Here is a 16708-nt window from a genome sequence, read left to right on the forward strand (position 1 = left end):
ACCCATTCCTTCCTAAATATAGACTAGCCTCCAGCTTTATTTCATTACTGTACACCCTATGGACAAAAGGATTAATTCCTCATCTAAGTCAAAGTCAGAACTTCCATTTACTTTTAATGACACATCTAAATGAATTCCAAGGCTAAAGAATAGTCTCTTAACTACTGGAGACATTGTCCAGAAGTCAAAAAAACCCAAGCATTGCTTTATTTTGGGGCTAACCTGTCTCAGTTTTTTGCACTGCAAAATAGGCAACTTTTAAGATTATACAGTGAAACAAAAGAACATACGATAATATAAAACAAGCCATTCACAATGGCACTATCCTAAGCATTTCTGAAATACTGTACTATGAAGTGTATTTCAACATTTGTACAACATTTATGAAATAATGCTACACAAATTCCTAACCCCTATTCGCTTCTAAAGTTGAATTAAGGAAAAATAAAAAACATGAGGGTTATTTTTTTTGGTTGGTTGTTTTTTGTTGTTTTTTGTTTTTTAATTAGAGCAGCAACTCTGTAACGATGATGAAATGAACTTAAATTTTCTGCTTACCTCTTAAACTAGATCTTAAGTATTCAATGTATACTCTTCTCAGAATGTGCAACTAATGGAGTGAAAAATATATCTTGTATTCTCTGATCTGTTTTATGTTTTTCTATTGAATCTTATTTCATAATAGCACAATGTTCTTGTAGTTATACACACTTACTGACATCCTGAATAAAATGATGAACAGATACTACTTGTCACAGTTACAACTTCATCTTTAAAATCTCATACAAAAGCAAAGAATACAAATGTAATTGCTGCTTAGTTTCCACAGAAACACAGTTGAACCGATCATTAATAGCTATCCTCTGAAGAAAAGCTGCACAATCCAAAAAATAAAAGACCAAAAAGTGTTAACAATATTACAAAAAGTGTTTATACTATTTATTTGCACATCCTTCTTCACTCAATTCCCTTCATGGTGATGATAGCAGGCTTGTCTTATTCCTGCATATTAATTCAAATTTCTCTGCAATCAATTCCCTGAAATGGAATTTGCACAAATACTCTGTACCAGATAAATACAGGTGAGGCATTGTTCCATAGAAAAACATTCCACATTTCCTTTTGTTCTTGCATTGCAACAGCCTATTTTAAAAAAATATATTATTGCAACCATGACAAAGTAAGAGACATTTTTAACCAGGAAGTTTAAAAAATGCATTGTTAATGTTGAAGAGGATGCTGCTAAAGAAAGGGATTTATTTGACTTATTGTTATTATTATGTTTAATACTCAGATCTCAGCCAGAAACCTGTAACTGTTTGGGGGAGGGAGTTCTAATTTTATTTTTTATTTTATTGATAGAACACCTCCTCTCTCAAACTCCAAGGGAACGCAGACTGGAAAAAGGGAAAAAAGATACAATCTGCTAACAGCAGGAATCTCTCCAGCATGAGTACTGCATATTTGATTTGGGAGAGAACAACCAAATGCTTAAGTCATACCTGTTAAAAAAAGAAACCAAACCAAAACCAAACAAACCAATACAAAAAAACCCCAAACCTTACATATTGCATTTTAACATTTTTAGTGGAAGACTTTTATTTAACATGCAAGATATAAGAAAGCAGCTGTTAAGGATAATTACTCACAGAAGAAATGGATATATTATTGCAACATACAAAAATGTTTTTAATTATTTTGGAATATTATGTCATTTTCACCAGTAATATATACACACTTCAGAGTTTCAGTAAATTCCACCAGACATTATTTCACATACAAAGTAGAACATAAGGGTTCATATTCAGCAAACCAAAACCACGAAATCAGTGCATATGGGTACACTGAGCAAAATACTGATTTATTTGCCCTAAATAAGAAAATACTCAAAAAAACCCATCTAACAAACCACAGTTGTTGAGCAATACATGTAAGGAGAATAATTATAACTACGGTTTTGTGCAATGTATTTAATTTAAAAAGAAATGTTAGTACTCCTGGCTTGAATCAGCTTAAAAGAGTCTGAAAAAAAACCTGAAGCATACTTTGGTTCAAAAACTTTTCAGATTAGAACATGAAACTTTTACATTTCTAGTTTAAGAAAACTATGCAAAGACTCATAAGACAAAACTTCAATGCTCCACTGATACAAAACATACCAAAAGGAAGGTTTCAAAACCTGCTTTAATTCTATCATTCTCTTCATAAATTTGAATCAGCATGTTGATATATACCAACGCACAGCCATAGCCTTATTTTGCAGAACAGTTTTTGGCAAGAATTACTGTTAGACTGCTCAAATCACAGAATAGAACTGTGCTAAATATTCCACATAGTGGCATTCTTAATCAAAGATTATTCAAGAGGCTCATGTAAACAAGTGAATCTCTTGCATATATTTAAGCAACATTCCATAGACAAAATACTTGTAGTTAGAAAAACTGGGGGAAAAAATATTTCTACAGTTAAGGAATATTCCTTGACTACCTTCTTGCATGAGGATACATACTACGAATTCACATTCTAGGAGAAATTCTGAGAGATGCTCTTCAGGAAACGGAATTTTAAGATCACTTGGCAAAACTGTACTTACTCCATTATCTTCCAAAATTCAAATCTTGTTGGGACAGCATAGGACGATTATAAACATAATAACCTAATTAAAGTGTCAGTAAGTGTGCAAATGAATACTGAAAAAAAAAATTACAATCCACTAATAGATACCTTCCATATTCATTTATGCTATTTCTCAGCTCTTTGTAAAGTCTAAAATTAGCAGGGCATTGGTGTGATGGCAGGTAGTTATAATTATCTTCATGTTTCCTAAGGTATTTTAGTATCGCCAAATCAATGCATGGACACAACAGCAGCAGAGGCAAACCAGCTGACAGAAGTCTGAACACCCACAAAGATGATAAAAAATACTGTTTAATACAGCTACTTACATCATGGCATACAAGTTCTGTCTGCGTGGATTTATCTGCTTGGGAAGGAAGAGCCTTCTGAAAGCACTGAGCCTTTTCCTGTAAAACAAAATAACATTGCACAGGTGAGTCATGTTTTTCCTCACTGACTTTACAGCTACAAATATCCAGATAAATTCAAAAGTCATGCATGGACAGCTGTTAAGATATAGATTTAGTATGGCACTATTCTCACCGGGAGGTTGATTTCCTTACTGTTATATCCCTTTATAAATTTATCTTTCTCTTAAACAGAGGGTGAACTCAGACAGTCCAACTATGAAGTACAGCTGGGCCAACAAGAAGGATGTCACTGAAATCTGATACAGATACAGAGCACAGCAAATACAGGTACAAAGCACTGAGTAGCTGCAGGAACTCTTGTAAACACCAGCACTCTTCCAACAGCAAACAAAGAATTTTTATTTTTTTTAAGAAACATTAAGGAATATGCAAACTCCACTGCAGATCACAACGCTGAGATGACTTCATCTTCCCCTGATGCTAACACGATATTGTACTAGTTTCTGCTTTTCCCATCCTTGTCCCTCTGTACCTCAATCATTTTTGGAACTGTGACATGGAATCTCTGAGACAGGCTTGAGCAAAGATATCTTACTGTTTTGACACCATTATGCTTCATCAAAAAAAAAAAAGTATTTTGATACTTCATTTGAAACTCATCACTAAGCAGAAATGTTGATCCTCATCAAGCCTGTATATATACTATTTTAGATTCCAGGAGAAAGCGTAGTATGAAACAACTGTAAATGTGTGGGGTAAGGCAGGAAAAGGCACACAGGAGGGGAAGGAGAATCAGTAAAGTCCTTTACTGTACTGATTTATGTTTTACTACCTACTGATACAGTTTTATTTTTCAGCTGTATCCATACAAAATAATTATCTTGGACTCAAATTCCTAAAGATCTACAAAAGTGTATTTTAATGTTACAGACAGGTGTGTATCACAATAAAACAGAATTTGTTTAAATTGAATTTCAAGTTAATTGATTCTCAAGTTCTCCTGTTACTTGTTTCAAGGCAAGATATGTACACTACTACATTAGGTAAACAATAGGAAGACATCAACACCTAGGTCACCCTTATCTCCACTATTTCAACCCTGCAAACAAGGGGTGAGGGGAAACAGAATTCAGACTCATCTCTTCACTTGTATAAGACACTTGTGCCTCAATTTGCTGATGTAATTAGAGTTAAAACTGAATTCATAAAAAAGGCAATCTCACTTCTAAAAGAAAAGCTTCATCTTCTCAAGGTTTGAATTTACTAGTGCAGTGCAGACAGCATTTTTACATGTTTAAAAAACAGATATTATTACATATTTACTCTATTATTTAATCATATTTTACTGCTCAGAAGCTCCATGAATTTTCTAGTTACAAACAGAGATATTCATAGACACTGGATGTTCGAGTGACATTATGATTGGACCAATACTAGGATTAAACTGTGCATCTGATCAAATTTAATATTTGTGTTCTTTCTCTGTGGATTGACAAATATATGTTTTGAAGAAACAGGGGAAAAAAACACAGAGGAAGTCAAAACATTCATTAAGGCAACTAATTAATTGGGAAATCTTGAAAGGCTGGAATAACAAAATCCACTTCTTTCCCTGAGCTGCTCATTTAACTACATATGTGTAGTGAGATCCATTTTTAATACATCCAAGTTCTGACTCTACATTAACGTGGCAATACTTTTTATTTACTTTTTAGTAAGCTAACTAATACAAATGGGAAAGACTGAAAATTTCCAGGTGCCCAGATACTGAAAACATACATTTGGAACTAAAAATCTCTTCCTTTTTCTCAATTATAGCAAAACAGGAAATGAAAAATGTTTACAAGCCAGATACTACACTTTAATATTAATTCACAACAAAGAAGTAAGTTACCTGGACATATATTTGCACAGTAGCCTTCTATCGCCTTCACATCATTACTCCCAGAGACAGTTACTATTATAAAGTAACACTTTAAAGCAATTTTTTAAGGTTTTTCAAGTCCTTAAACTTCCTTGAGAACTTTTTGCCATTTTAAAACACCAAAGTTGCCTTCTTCCAGGGGCTTCCTGGTGGACTTGAATAATTAGTGACTTTTTCCACATGTGACCCAGTCTTCATACCACTAACTTCAAATGCTGCACTCTATCATCTTCTCCCCAAACATCAAAAAGCTCACAAAAGCTTTTTCGTAAGTCTGTGTTACAAAGTAAGGATTTAGAGAAAGTCAAAACACAGTACAAGGGGATTCCTTAATGGTACAATTTTTATTTTGAGAGATTTCATGGAATCACAGAAGGTTCAATTGTCATCCTCCTGCTTTCTGCCCTTTCTCTGTGTGTATCTGAGTCAGCTCCACCTTCTCTATAAGATATTATGTAGTAACAAAACTGCAAATAGATTCTTCCTTATCCTTTTTCTTTATAGCATAAACAAAATAGGTATCTTTGCCTCTCTAAAGACCAAGAAGGGACCAAATAATTTATTTAAAAAATATTTTTAGGACTTTTTAAGATAGACCATAAACGAACATCTTTCCTTACCATTCCGTGTGTTATTCTTTCTTACTAAAATAAATAGCATGAAAGTATACGTACACATATATGTACACATGTGTGTGTGTTTGAGAGCATTAATATGTTAGGGTTAGAGAGAGATAAAAACTATGTGGAAGGACATTTTCTCAATTATTTACAGTTGCTTAAATTATTGAGATTACTGACTCTAGTATTTCAACAGCCTTAGTGAAAAACATTAGACCACGACCAATAAGGATCATGTTCCTATCTATTTCTTCACATTGGAATAAGTTCACATGTAGTTTATATCTCAAACTACCTCTACTACAAGAGTGTAATTGTTTGAATACTAACTATTTTATTACTATGCTTGTAATAAATCACCAAAAAGTGCTGAAATAGGAAGATAACAGACATCAGCTGATAACATCCAAGTAAAAATATTAAAGTAGAAAAGTGAAATATAAGACAAAATAGTGAGAAAAGGCCTTAGTCTTCATCACTGAAAGACAGATAGTAGAAAAGAAGTCGAATCAGTTACTACCAGACTACTTATTTTTAGGGAATCAATATAGGTTAATCATGTTGAAACATGAAACTGGTTTTCTAAAATGTTCCTTCTCTGAATCAAAGAGTATTGAAACAATTTTCATAGCTCTGACTGCGAATAGGTCAAAGTTATTTTTTGTGACTATTCTCTCACCCATTTCCTTACCTGTGACAGCATGGTGACCACTTGTGGTGCTTTGTTTAATTGCAAATTCCAAAAAGAAAATGCTTGAAAATCACCTTGAATGGTCAAAGAGCAAAATTTACTGTTCCAGTTGTTTTAGAGGAAACAGAAGTCTACGGGACAGTACAGTTGTGGCTTTCACCCCTAAGGAATCTATTTTGTCTAGCTGATAGCATATTAAAGGGTGGTTTGTTTTTTTTTTCTTTTCCTCTTCACCCCTAGCTGTTTCAGCTTTATTCTTACTTAGATTAAAAAAGAATAATATTGTAAGTTAACTTTTAGCCTTCAAATCTCTTAATACTCAAAACACTCAACCTCTCTCTTCTATCGTCTGTACAGATTATTGTACAACTGTATGAAGACAAATGTGCTTTTTTTACATTTTCTCTCAGCATATACCCAAAACAGACTACAGCTGTCATAAACACTGCGGTCAGATTTACAACTTACAAGCCATTGTTTCCCTTGCTTCAGGTATTTACCCCACTTATGTTCACCACAGAACTGGAGGGGAAAAGCTGTTCTTCAGAAGACTTATAAAAATGCAAAGTCTTTTAATTTTGATGTGTTTTGGGATTAAACTTAATCAACAGCAGCAGTTAGGCAGTGAGAGCAAAGGGATAACAAACAGAAAAAAAATCCTTCTTTTCACCATCTATTCTACCTAATTTACAGACTACAATGAGCTACAGAATTGACTTTATGACAGCTATTTCCATAGAAATTGAGTCCCTATTGGTTTGAATCTCAGTTTGGGAAGAAAACATAACATATACAGCATAGCTCTAGCAATCAGCTGTGGTACAGCTGAATCACATCACACTTGAAAATGCTTTGTGAAGCAAAAAGCCAAGCTGTCTCTTCAGTACAGGATGAGAAAACAGCTACAGCTTGGTTCAACACTCAACAGATAGATGTACTGAGAACTAAGGTGCTCAAAAGCCACAACAAATTTCAAGGCATTACTCTGGAATCACAGTGGCAAATGAGTGTGATCATCCCCAAGGAGACTAGCCAACTGACCAGGAGAAAAACAAGGGAAAACTTGGTGGGAATGCATCCAAGTATGCACAAATACAGATTTCATTGAGGGTTATAGTTCTGTCAAATTACTATAAACAACAAACACCAAAACAACATGGAATTTCAGTGAAGAGTTCAAAGTTTTCACATAGGACTCACACAAACCAAAATAGTTTTTCAATTATTACATTATAATTTTTTTGTAAAATACAAAGCAAAGTTCCATGCATATGCTAAGTATAGTATCTGGAATGAAAGACAACATACCTTCTGTTTTGATTTCTATCAGAACACAATATCCAAGTATGAATCAAGAAAGGCTAAGAAAAGCCTAGCCCCAAGCAGTTTGCAATACTTAAATAATTAGTTATTGTCAAGTCCAAATTTAATAAAAAAACCCCACAGTTTTTAAAAGTACAATCACTTCAGGACAGCTCTTTGAAGATCAACGATATTTAGTAAGGTTTCAACTCTGATAGAGTTGCAAGTCCTGCTGTAGACATGCCAGCTAATCTCACTCACAGTACAGAAAAGTTTTACTAGATCCTAACCAGAAAGGGTTATTACTATTTTTTTAAAAGTTCTGAAATCCTTATTATCTCAATTATTTTCTTAAATTTTCCATGCCCAAGCCCCACAAGTTAAAAAACTCTTCTGTTTTTCTGAGTGCTGTATGACCTTACCAATAAAAGACAATTCCAAGCTTTGAGTGCACAGCCTATCTAATCAAAAACAGAAAACACACAAAAAAGTGAATCTCCTAGTCCACTGAGCTGACAAATGTCAGAGACAGGAAAAGAGTCTTAAAAATTGTATTTTCTGACTCTCATTTATTTGACTGGACCATGCTGTATCATAAACATTGCCATTATCACTTGAGTATGTATTGCAAAATTAAACAAATTTTTACAGGGACGTGAGATGACCCCAGAATGTCAGGATAAGGATTTTGCAAATATACATGAGTTTTTGAATTTATTTTTAAAAATCATCTTGAGAAGATACTTTAAAATATAGATATCTGCTTATGTTACATGAAAAAAAAAATACACCCATTGAGTTTCTTGGATCAGGAGAATTTTTTAACAACAGATATATTTTGATTAATTATTTCCTGTTCCAGAAAGTAAAAGATTACATTTTCAGGTGGTGTTAAAATTTATGATTTATGTTTTAAAGCAATACCTGGTTACTGCTTATTTTTATAATTCACTCATTTAGTAAAGCTGAATAGCAAGCAGACATTTCCTTACTGATTACATTTCTCATGGCTACTTTTAAACATAAGTGTAAGTAAACACGTCACTAGAAGTATAGAGGAAATTCTTCTAGTGATCACATCTCTAAAATAAAAATAAATAAAAAAAAAATCAAGGATCACACAGTCACATATGGCCCAGATATAGGCATGCAGGTTTTGAATAATGCAAAACAATAAAAAATTTATAGGGTCACACTCTGTGAATAATATGGTCATAACAAGTGATGACAATCTTAACACCCGAAGAACAAAAACAAAAACCACGACTTGAGAAAAGTGGTCCTTGAAAAGAAAGAATAAACAAGCAGTAGTGCAGTCATGACCCTTCACAAGGCTGACATATCAAGCATAGTAATTCATGTAGAAGTTATCTCTACAAGTAGTTTTGAACTTTTAATATTCATTGTTCTTAGTTTTAATTTATGTTACGGTTGCATCCAGATGTCCAAGAAGATATTAGTAAGTCTTACAGTAGCTCATCTAATACAGAATTTTCTCTCTCTCAACCCATATATGCTTGGATTATCACTGCTACACCAACTGTTAGGACCACCTAGATAAATACAATCCTTTCCCAAAATATGACACCCAACAGACAAGACTAGGAGTCAGTATTATCCCAGTCTGATAACTCAGAAATTGTGACACTGGGACACTAAGCCTTACAGCAGCAAAAAACAAAACCCACCTTAGTACTACTGACTTGATCATCCCACAAATATTTGAAGAAAAGTAGAAAATAGGTGATTTATTTGTTAAGGTCATGTGTGAAGCCACCTGCTGACTTATGGAGTGCTGCATAAATCCATAGCCTAAATCTCACGTCCTGGAAAAGCAGTCTTCCTCACACCATTAAATTTCAACACATTCACATTAGACAGGAATTTCTGGGCTTAGTTACCTTTTCAGAGTCCACGACAATGAGTAATATTCAGTACAATACTGAATTACTACACATTTAGGTTCAAATATCCAACTTGCACACCATTGATTCACAGTGCTTGAGCATTTTTATCTAAATGGACATCACCTAAAAACCAGTGAGATTCTCTTCAATTAGAGCTCTCATTTACTTAACTGAACAGTATTTAATAGCCCCACTTAAGATATGAAACTGGTTACTGTTTTTGTACAAATCAAGTGTTGACCCGTAAGCTGGTCATCAAGAATAAAGAGGTTTTACCCCATTTAGGTTCTTCTTTTCTTATGTTTACTAGTTGAAAATGGAGATGAGACACAAAGTCTCTGATTAAATTCCTTGCAAAGTAATGTTCAGGTATTTCAGAAACAACTCCAACTTTGAAAATCTCTATCCTATCCCTTAGACAAGGATATAAACATATTTATTCCAAGTATTTCTCTCATGGGAGTAGCACTTTTCTCATAGTCTAGCAAGAATTAACTCTAAGAACCTAGAGTAGGACAAAATGGATTGGATAGATTATTCCTTATGTGCTTCTGCTTTCAGTAAAATATACTGCCACAACATCACCTCTAGCTGGTATGCTCATGATTCAGCTGGTAGAGTTGTGGTGACCACAAACACAGAGCTAACATGTAAATGAACATAAACCTCTCAAGTCTGGTAAAGAAAGAAACCACAGTTTATAACTTCAGATTTTTCTCTTTATCCTTCTTCCCGCTACCACATTTATCACTTTCATGGTGTACATGTTTTTAAATGCTGACAGGTTCTGTATGGGTACACAAACAGAATTTCAGTCTGTCCAAAACATCTGTTTTAGAAGGGTTGGGGTTATTTTTCCATAATTTCTTCCCTTTTTTTTTTCTTTTTTCTGTGACTATCAGCACTCATCAAAGGAAAAACTCTCTGGTTAAACAAATAAAACATAAAATTACAGCATTACGAAAATCATCTAGCATTAACTAACAGATGACTCCGCAACACATTTAATATAAAGTTGTTCTTGGGGATGTTAGTTTATTAATTTTTGAAAGTATCAAAAGCACTTGCTAATTTTTTGTTATGTTTTTCTCCCCTACCATGTGAAATGCTACCATGTCCTTTAGGCCTCTAAGTGGAGATGTTTAAGCATGTTGCCTGTGAAATACAACTCTTGGATTGCGGTTTCCATTCCCTCTGTGCACACAGGGACATCGGTGGGATGTGATTAATGTCAGCAGCAGTCACTTGGCACACAGATTTAACAGCACACGCATTAGGCAGAGTGCAGGAATCATTAACTCAGCACATCCCAAATTGCAACTGATGTTTGTTGAAGGCTTCTGGCATTAATTAAACCTCACACCGCTAAGTGTTTACAATAATTTTACAGACTGCTGTCCTGAGGAACAAGATTCACGACTGTGGCATTAGGAGAACGTAGCACAAACACAAGAAAAGGGTCATTTTCAAACTGTCCCCACAACTGCATGAGGCAGTTAGATTTTGATCATTCATTGGTTAAATGAACACAGAAAAATAGTAACATAAATCAAATAACTGCTGCCACTGTGGAAATCAACAAATCCCTGTACCAATCTCTGCAACAAATAGGGTTGTAGTTTCATTCACTGATATCAACAATATATGACCCCTGTATCACTGTACATATATCCAGCAATATTGAAAACAACTCACAGCTGCCATTCTTTAACTTGTTCCCTCTGTGAAATTATGCCAGTTATTTAGTAATTTATCTGTAGATTTTGGCAAGTATTTTGGTCAGAACCATCAGTTTGGGTTTAGCGCTGCCAGAACAGGACAACTATGTGGCTTGCTTTTGTCCTACACTCATGGGCAGCCCATTAAGTTCATATATTCACATGCACATGCTGGAAGTGATCACTGCTGTCTGTCCATCTGTTCCTCAGTAATAATTTTTTTATTACAGTGGTCAGTACTAACTAGTCCAAGCGACAGAGTTAGAAAATTAAAGCTTCCGTAAGTTTCATGAAAATCACTGTCTGCACAGATGAGAAGGGCCTAAGCTGGCAAGGGGCTTCAGCACGAGCTTCAACCTGAAAGTCAGTTGAACAGGCAACTGGCAGAGAGCTGCGCAGTGCCTTCAGCCCAAATAACACTTAGGAGCTCAGAAAGGTCTTTAGGGGCTGTATGGGAAAGCGGGGTATGAAGCATTATAGGGAAACAGAGAGTTTCAATAAAAGACTAGGGAGATATACTCAGAACACGATTTAGTAGTATTGCTCATGAAAAAACTTCCAACACTACACCAGGCACTTACACATACTGCAAAGACTTTTTCCTCTGCAATTAATTGCTTAAGCAAGGACCAAAAGGCACTTTTACCCTTCGCGAACCTTCTCTCAGCGGAAGCCACATCATGGGGTCTGCCAGTAATTGACAATGGAAAGTTATTAAAGTAGAGAGCTTTTATTGTGAATTCAGGTTCACCACTCATGCACTCCATTCTTATCCACTCACCCCAATTTAGATACTGAAAATTAAGTATAAAGCACATCATATTCAATTCAATAAGACAAAAACAACACACTTTAATATGCATTATCAGGGTATTCCAAAAACTATTTAACCAAGGCTCACAGTAATGTTTGACAGCTTTGTACTGATTTCCTAAGTAGAAGAGTTTTGACCAGACAACAAAATTTCTTTCACTTTTACAATACCAAAGCAATTCAAGCCAGCTTTCTTATTTTTCACAGTCCTTAACTGACTACAACACAGGAACATTTCAGCACAACATGAGAAAAACATATCAATCTCCTCTCCTTTCAAATATGTCTTTAATTAATTCAGAAACTCTACCAATGATGGGAGTTTGATTTCATGAAAGCTATGTGACTGTTACAAATTCTACAGCAAATCATTAGGATGCTGGAGCTTTGTTAAGCATTTTAGCAGTGATATTCTGATTTCAATTGGTGAAACTAATAAGATACACAGCAAAATATTCTCATCGTTGTATAAATGTTGTACTTCTCCAAGCACCTGCAAAAGATACTAACAATTCTTATACTGTACAAGGAAAGTAACCATTGCATTAGAGTTTTTGGTATGATGTGTATGCACAAAGAAGTTGTTGCACAAACAATTAAAGTAAGATGTTTCTTATTATTTCTGGGAGCATTACAGGATCTGTGGTTTTTTCTCCTTTTTAAAAATACAATTCCTCACCATTTAAGGAAATGGTGACTAGACCTCTATTTACCACTGATATACATCATAAGGAAAACATGTTGCTATGGTCCCCAGATTACTGCTGTAATCAAACCAAAAAGGATGACTTATCAGGACCATAAAAGAGTTGTCACATAAAACTGTTTGAAGACGGGAAATAACAACTGAAACTATGATATATTCATAAAAACATGAGACTTATGTTACGCAAGTCTAAAGAGATACCCTGATACTCTTATAGAGTTTTTCAGACAAAAGAGGAATAAATTCTAATTTTTTCTTCAGAAAACAGGAAATGAAAAAGAAATGAAAGTGAATCTATGGCACTTGAGAAACATTAACAGTCAGTTTATACTATAACATAAATTCACTCTGCCAAAGAAACCCTCTTTATTGTCTCATAATTAGCCTGTTGATAAAATCGTTTTGCTAAAATTTTTACAAGTGTTCTTTAATTCTGCCCTAGCACTGTCTCAGCTCATGATGTGTATCTACTATCAGATTAAGGATTTGTTTGCAATTGCTGCTTTTAGATAAGCCAGTGTTGCCTAGGAAGTTGCATCATTTCTCCACACATGCTACATGCTCTAGTATCTTGTTAAGATATAGAAGAGAGATGAATCCTGTCTGTTGGTCAAAGACCAGGGACTCCCTCTGATCTTTAAGTGTAAACCAAAAAAAGACAGCTTTGAAACAAAAGCACTTTCAAACTAGGCAGGTTAAAAGATGCGATGAATGGTTGAAGTAGAAGATGAAGGTATAAAACTACAAACTTGGCCAAATTGGATTGCACAAGTGAGCAGCAGAGATCCTTTGGGGGTTAATAAATAAACAGGTAACAAGAATTTCAGGTGATCCCTCGAGTTTCAAAGTGATGGACTGGGAGAACATTGAAGAAAGTATCCTGTGCCTTCACATACCAGCTTTTCTGTGAGCAGCTGCTTGTGGCCACTGCTGGAGACAGACAGTTGAAGGGCTGGATAAATCCTTGCACTGACCCAGTACAGTTTTTCTTATTTCATATTCTAAAGCCTAATCCAAAACCAGTTTGCTTTGAAATACTGCAATATCAAACTCACAAGAGGCCAGGTCATATTGCTTCAATGGACAAAAAAACTTCTTGCCTCTATTTTTCATCCAGTTTTTCCTTGCTTCTTAATAACGGAAAGACACTTTGTGTAGATACAACAGCAAACACTTTTTTAATCTAAAAGAAAGTGACAAGACTCAAGGAAATGGCATGAAGCTGAGTCAGGGGAGGTTTAGGCTGGATAACAGGTTCTTCACCTTCACCTGCTGCTCAACCACCTGGAACAGGCTCTTCAGGGAAGTGGTCACAGCACCAAGATTGACAGAGTTCAAGAAGTGTTTGAACAATGCTCTCAGGCACATGGTGTGATTCTGGGGGCTGTCTTGCACAGAGCCAGGAGTTGGGACTTGATACTCCTGATGGGTCCCTTTCAGCTCAGTATATTCTATAATTCTAGAACTTATTTTAACCTACAAACTCTTTATTCTTAATTGGGAGCCATATAGCAGCTCTCAATCAATTTTCAAAATTTCAAACCGAACGACAATTAAAAAACATGGTAAAGACATGGGTGTTTTATTAACACAGAAGTGAAAAGAGACTCTATAAGACCCTCTAGAGGTGCATCCAAAAGCTAGTGGCAAAAGCAATTCAAAATTTACTTGTGAGACCTTGGGGGTAGCAACCTGCGCCTCCACCATACTACTACTACTTGGTTCAGATTTCTGTTTTCTCCAGCAACTTCCTGCACTGTCCACTGTAACAAGATCTCTGTGGATTTAGGAATCACTGTAACACAAATATCAACTACAATCATCAAGTGTAAGCTGTGCAAAAAGCTCAGCCATTTTTGTTTACTGATAATTTAACCAAGTCAAATAAGGTGAAAATCTGATTTTACCCTGTTTGTTAAATGGATTTTGCAGAACTTAAATCTGACCATAGGTTTGTGGGTTTTTCGCCTATCCAATTGTTCAATCCATTTGTGTCCTGGTTTCCTATCTGCTTTCTTGAAACTGACTCAAACCAACAATTTGGAACATCACTGAACTCTCAAAGTCAGATGTATATGAACAAACTGGTTTAGACTGTTGCCTATTTGATACTCACAGAAGGTTTTACAGTTTTTGTGTCTTAAGCATTTATGGCATGCTATTCCATTCATGGTAACAAAGAGCCTCATTCCTCTGAATCCAACTCATTTACAGAATGATGTCACATGTCTATTTCCAAATTGTGTGAAATATGAAATATAGAAGCTGAAAAAATATCAAGAATTACTTGAACAAACATAATTTTGAAGTACGGATGTTATCAGAAACGGTAGATGTATCTTTTCTTCTATGGAAAAATAGCTGAGTTTTTCCTGAGTTCCTTGAGAATTTCTCAAGTCAATTGTCTCAAGGTTGCAGTTTTTTCTAGCTATTTGTTCAAGAAATACCTCAGAAAAATGGACTTGTTATTCACAAGCACCACTTTATATCAAAAGAGTGGAAAGCTTGAGAAGTTCAATAATTTTAGGAAGAGATGCTCAGTTTATTCTGTTTACACTGACTTCTCTAGCATCACTTACAGAGACAGTATTTGCTTTCCTATCATAATTTGCATACAAGCAGAAGTGAAGAAAGACAGTGACTATTTTTTGAAGTGCCAAAATTGCACCCAACCTGTGAAAGACTTTATGGTTTTTGGCAGCCTAGGTCTCCAATTCTACAACAGGAACTACAGCAAACATTACAAACGGATGAATTTTCCTCATTTTTGTTCCTCTGAATGCATTTTATTTCTATCCTAGTCTTAGGATAGAAAGTTCTCCTGAGGTACTCCAGAGACCTTTCGTGACATTTGATCCTATATACTTAGCTCAACTTCATTCATCTGCAAAGCTTTACCTGCTGCTTAGATTATAATGTTCCATTAGTTGTCTGTTTTGTTTATTTACTGTTCCTGGTAGAAGTCACTATGTAGACTCTCAATTAGAAGGAAACTGCACCATGCAGAGACCTAGTCAAAGCACTTACACACAACACATGAAATAGGCAACATGAAGAGATCATTAGTTTGCCAGTGGATATAAAAACTGGGACTGTAAGAGGACTTCATCCAAAAGACCATCTTTAGCCCAAGAGCTGGTCTCTCAGAGGCTCTGGCGGTACCATTAAGGCTTTGCTTTCCTAGGCTGGTGTAATTTGTGTAATCCTTACAGTCTTAAAGATAGTGACCCAGTACTGCAGTTTATTTCACTGATATAAAACAGGGAAAGGAAAAAAAAAAGAAAAAGAGGCAACACAAAAAAAATCCAAAATTGCCCATACAGTTTCCTCATGATCAGTGATCAGGATAGTTAAGAACTGGACTCACACACTACAAAGCTAAAATTCTGACACAAAATTCTCAGTTCTATTCAGCTGAGTTCAAGTCCTCTTGTCTCTTTTTATCTGCACTAGATTTGAGATGACCATCTCTTGCATTCCTTGCTTTCCACTCATGTTATTTCCTTGTAGACCTATTCCTTTCTTGTAACTTTCCCATGTCCCTTCTTTCCTTGCCAGAGAGTCTCTAATAACCTTTGTTCTTTCTCTGCCAGTGAGAGGCTTTGCTCTTCTCTTTATACTTTAGTCTTTGATACGTGTGACCCTTAAATCCAAGGTCTCTCTTCATTGCAACAACTTCAGTTTCAGGAGCACTCACAACAACTGGCTACTAAAGTGCCAGGGCTGCCACCTTTTTCAAAGTTCTTTCTGAAGAAGTAAAGATGTCACAGGAAGGACAAAAATGGAACTCACTTCACTGCAGAAGTTATCTTTGAACTGATACTTTTATGGCATTAGAATATCCTCAGGCATGAAAATACAAACACATAGCATCTTTGTTATTCTCATTACCTCTTCCCCCCCCCCCCACCAAGGGGAACACCTGTTTTCTCCACACAGGGATCTATGCTGGAGCAGTTCGTGAGAACTGCAGCTCATGGGAAGGACTCATTATGAGAAAGCTGGTGAAGGACTTGTGGGAGGGACCCCATGTTGGAGTG

General features: G+C 35.4%; 1 protein-coding gene across 1 annotated transcript in view; it reads right to left on the minus strand.

Moving 5' to 3' along the window:
- The window catches only part of CCSER1 (coiled-coil serine rich protein 1), a 657717-nt gene that overhangs the window by 249305 nt on the left and 391704 nt on the right, over positions 1-16708 (minus strand). The window contains exon 9 of the mRNA XM_027706580.1: positions 2946-3023. Coding sequence (XP_027562381.1) covers positions 2946-3023 — 78 coding nt within the window. The remainder of the gene's footprint in view (positions 1-2945; positions 3024-16708) is intronic.

Source organism: Neopelma chrysocephalum, unplaced genomic scaffold, assembly GCF_003984885.1.
Source record: "Neopelma chrysocephalum unplaced genomic scaffold, ASM398488v2 Primary Assembly neopelma1_382, whole genome shotgun sequence".
Classification (NCBI taxonomy): domain Eukaryota; kingdom Metazoa; phylum Chordata; class Aves; order Passeriformes; family Pipridae; genus Neopelma; species Neopelma chrysocephalum.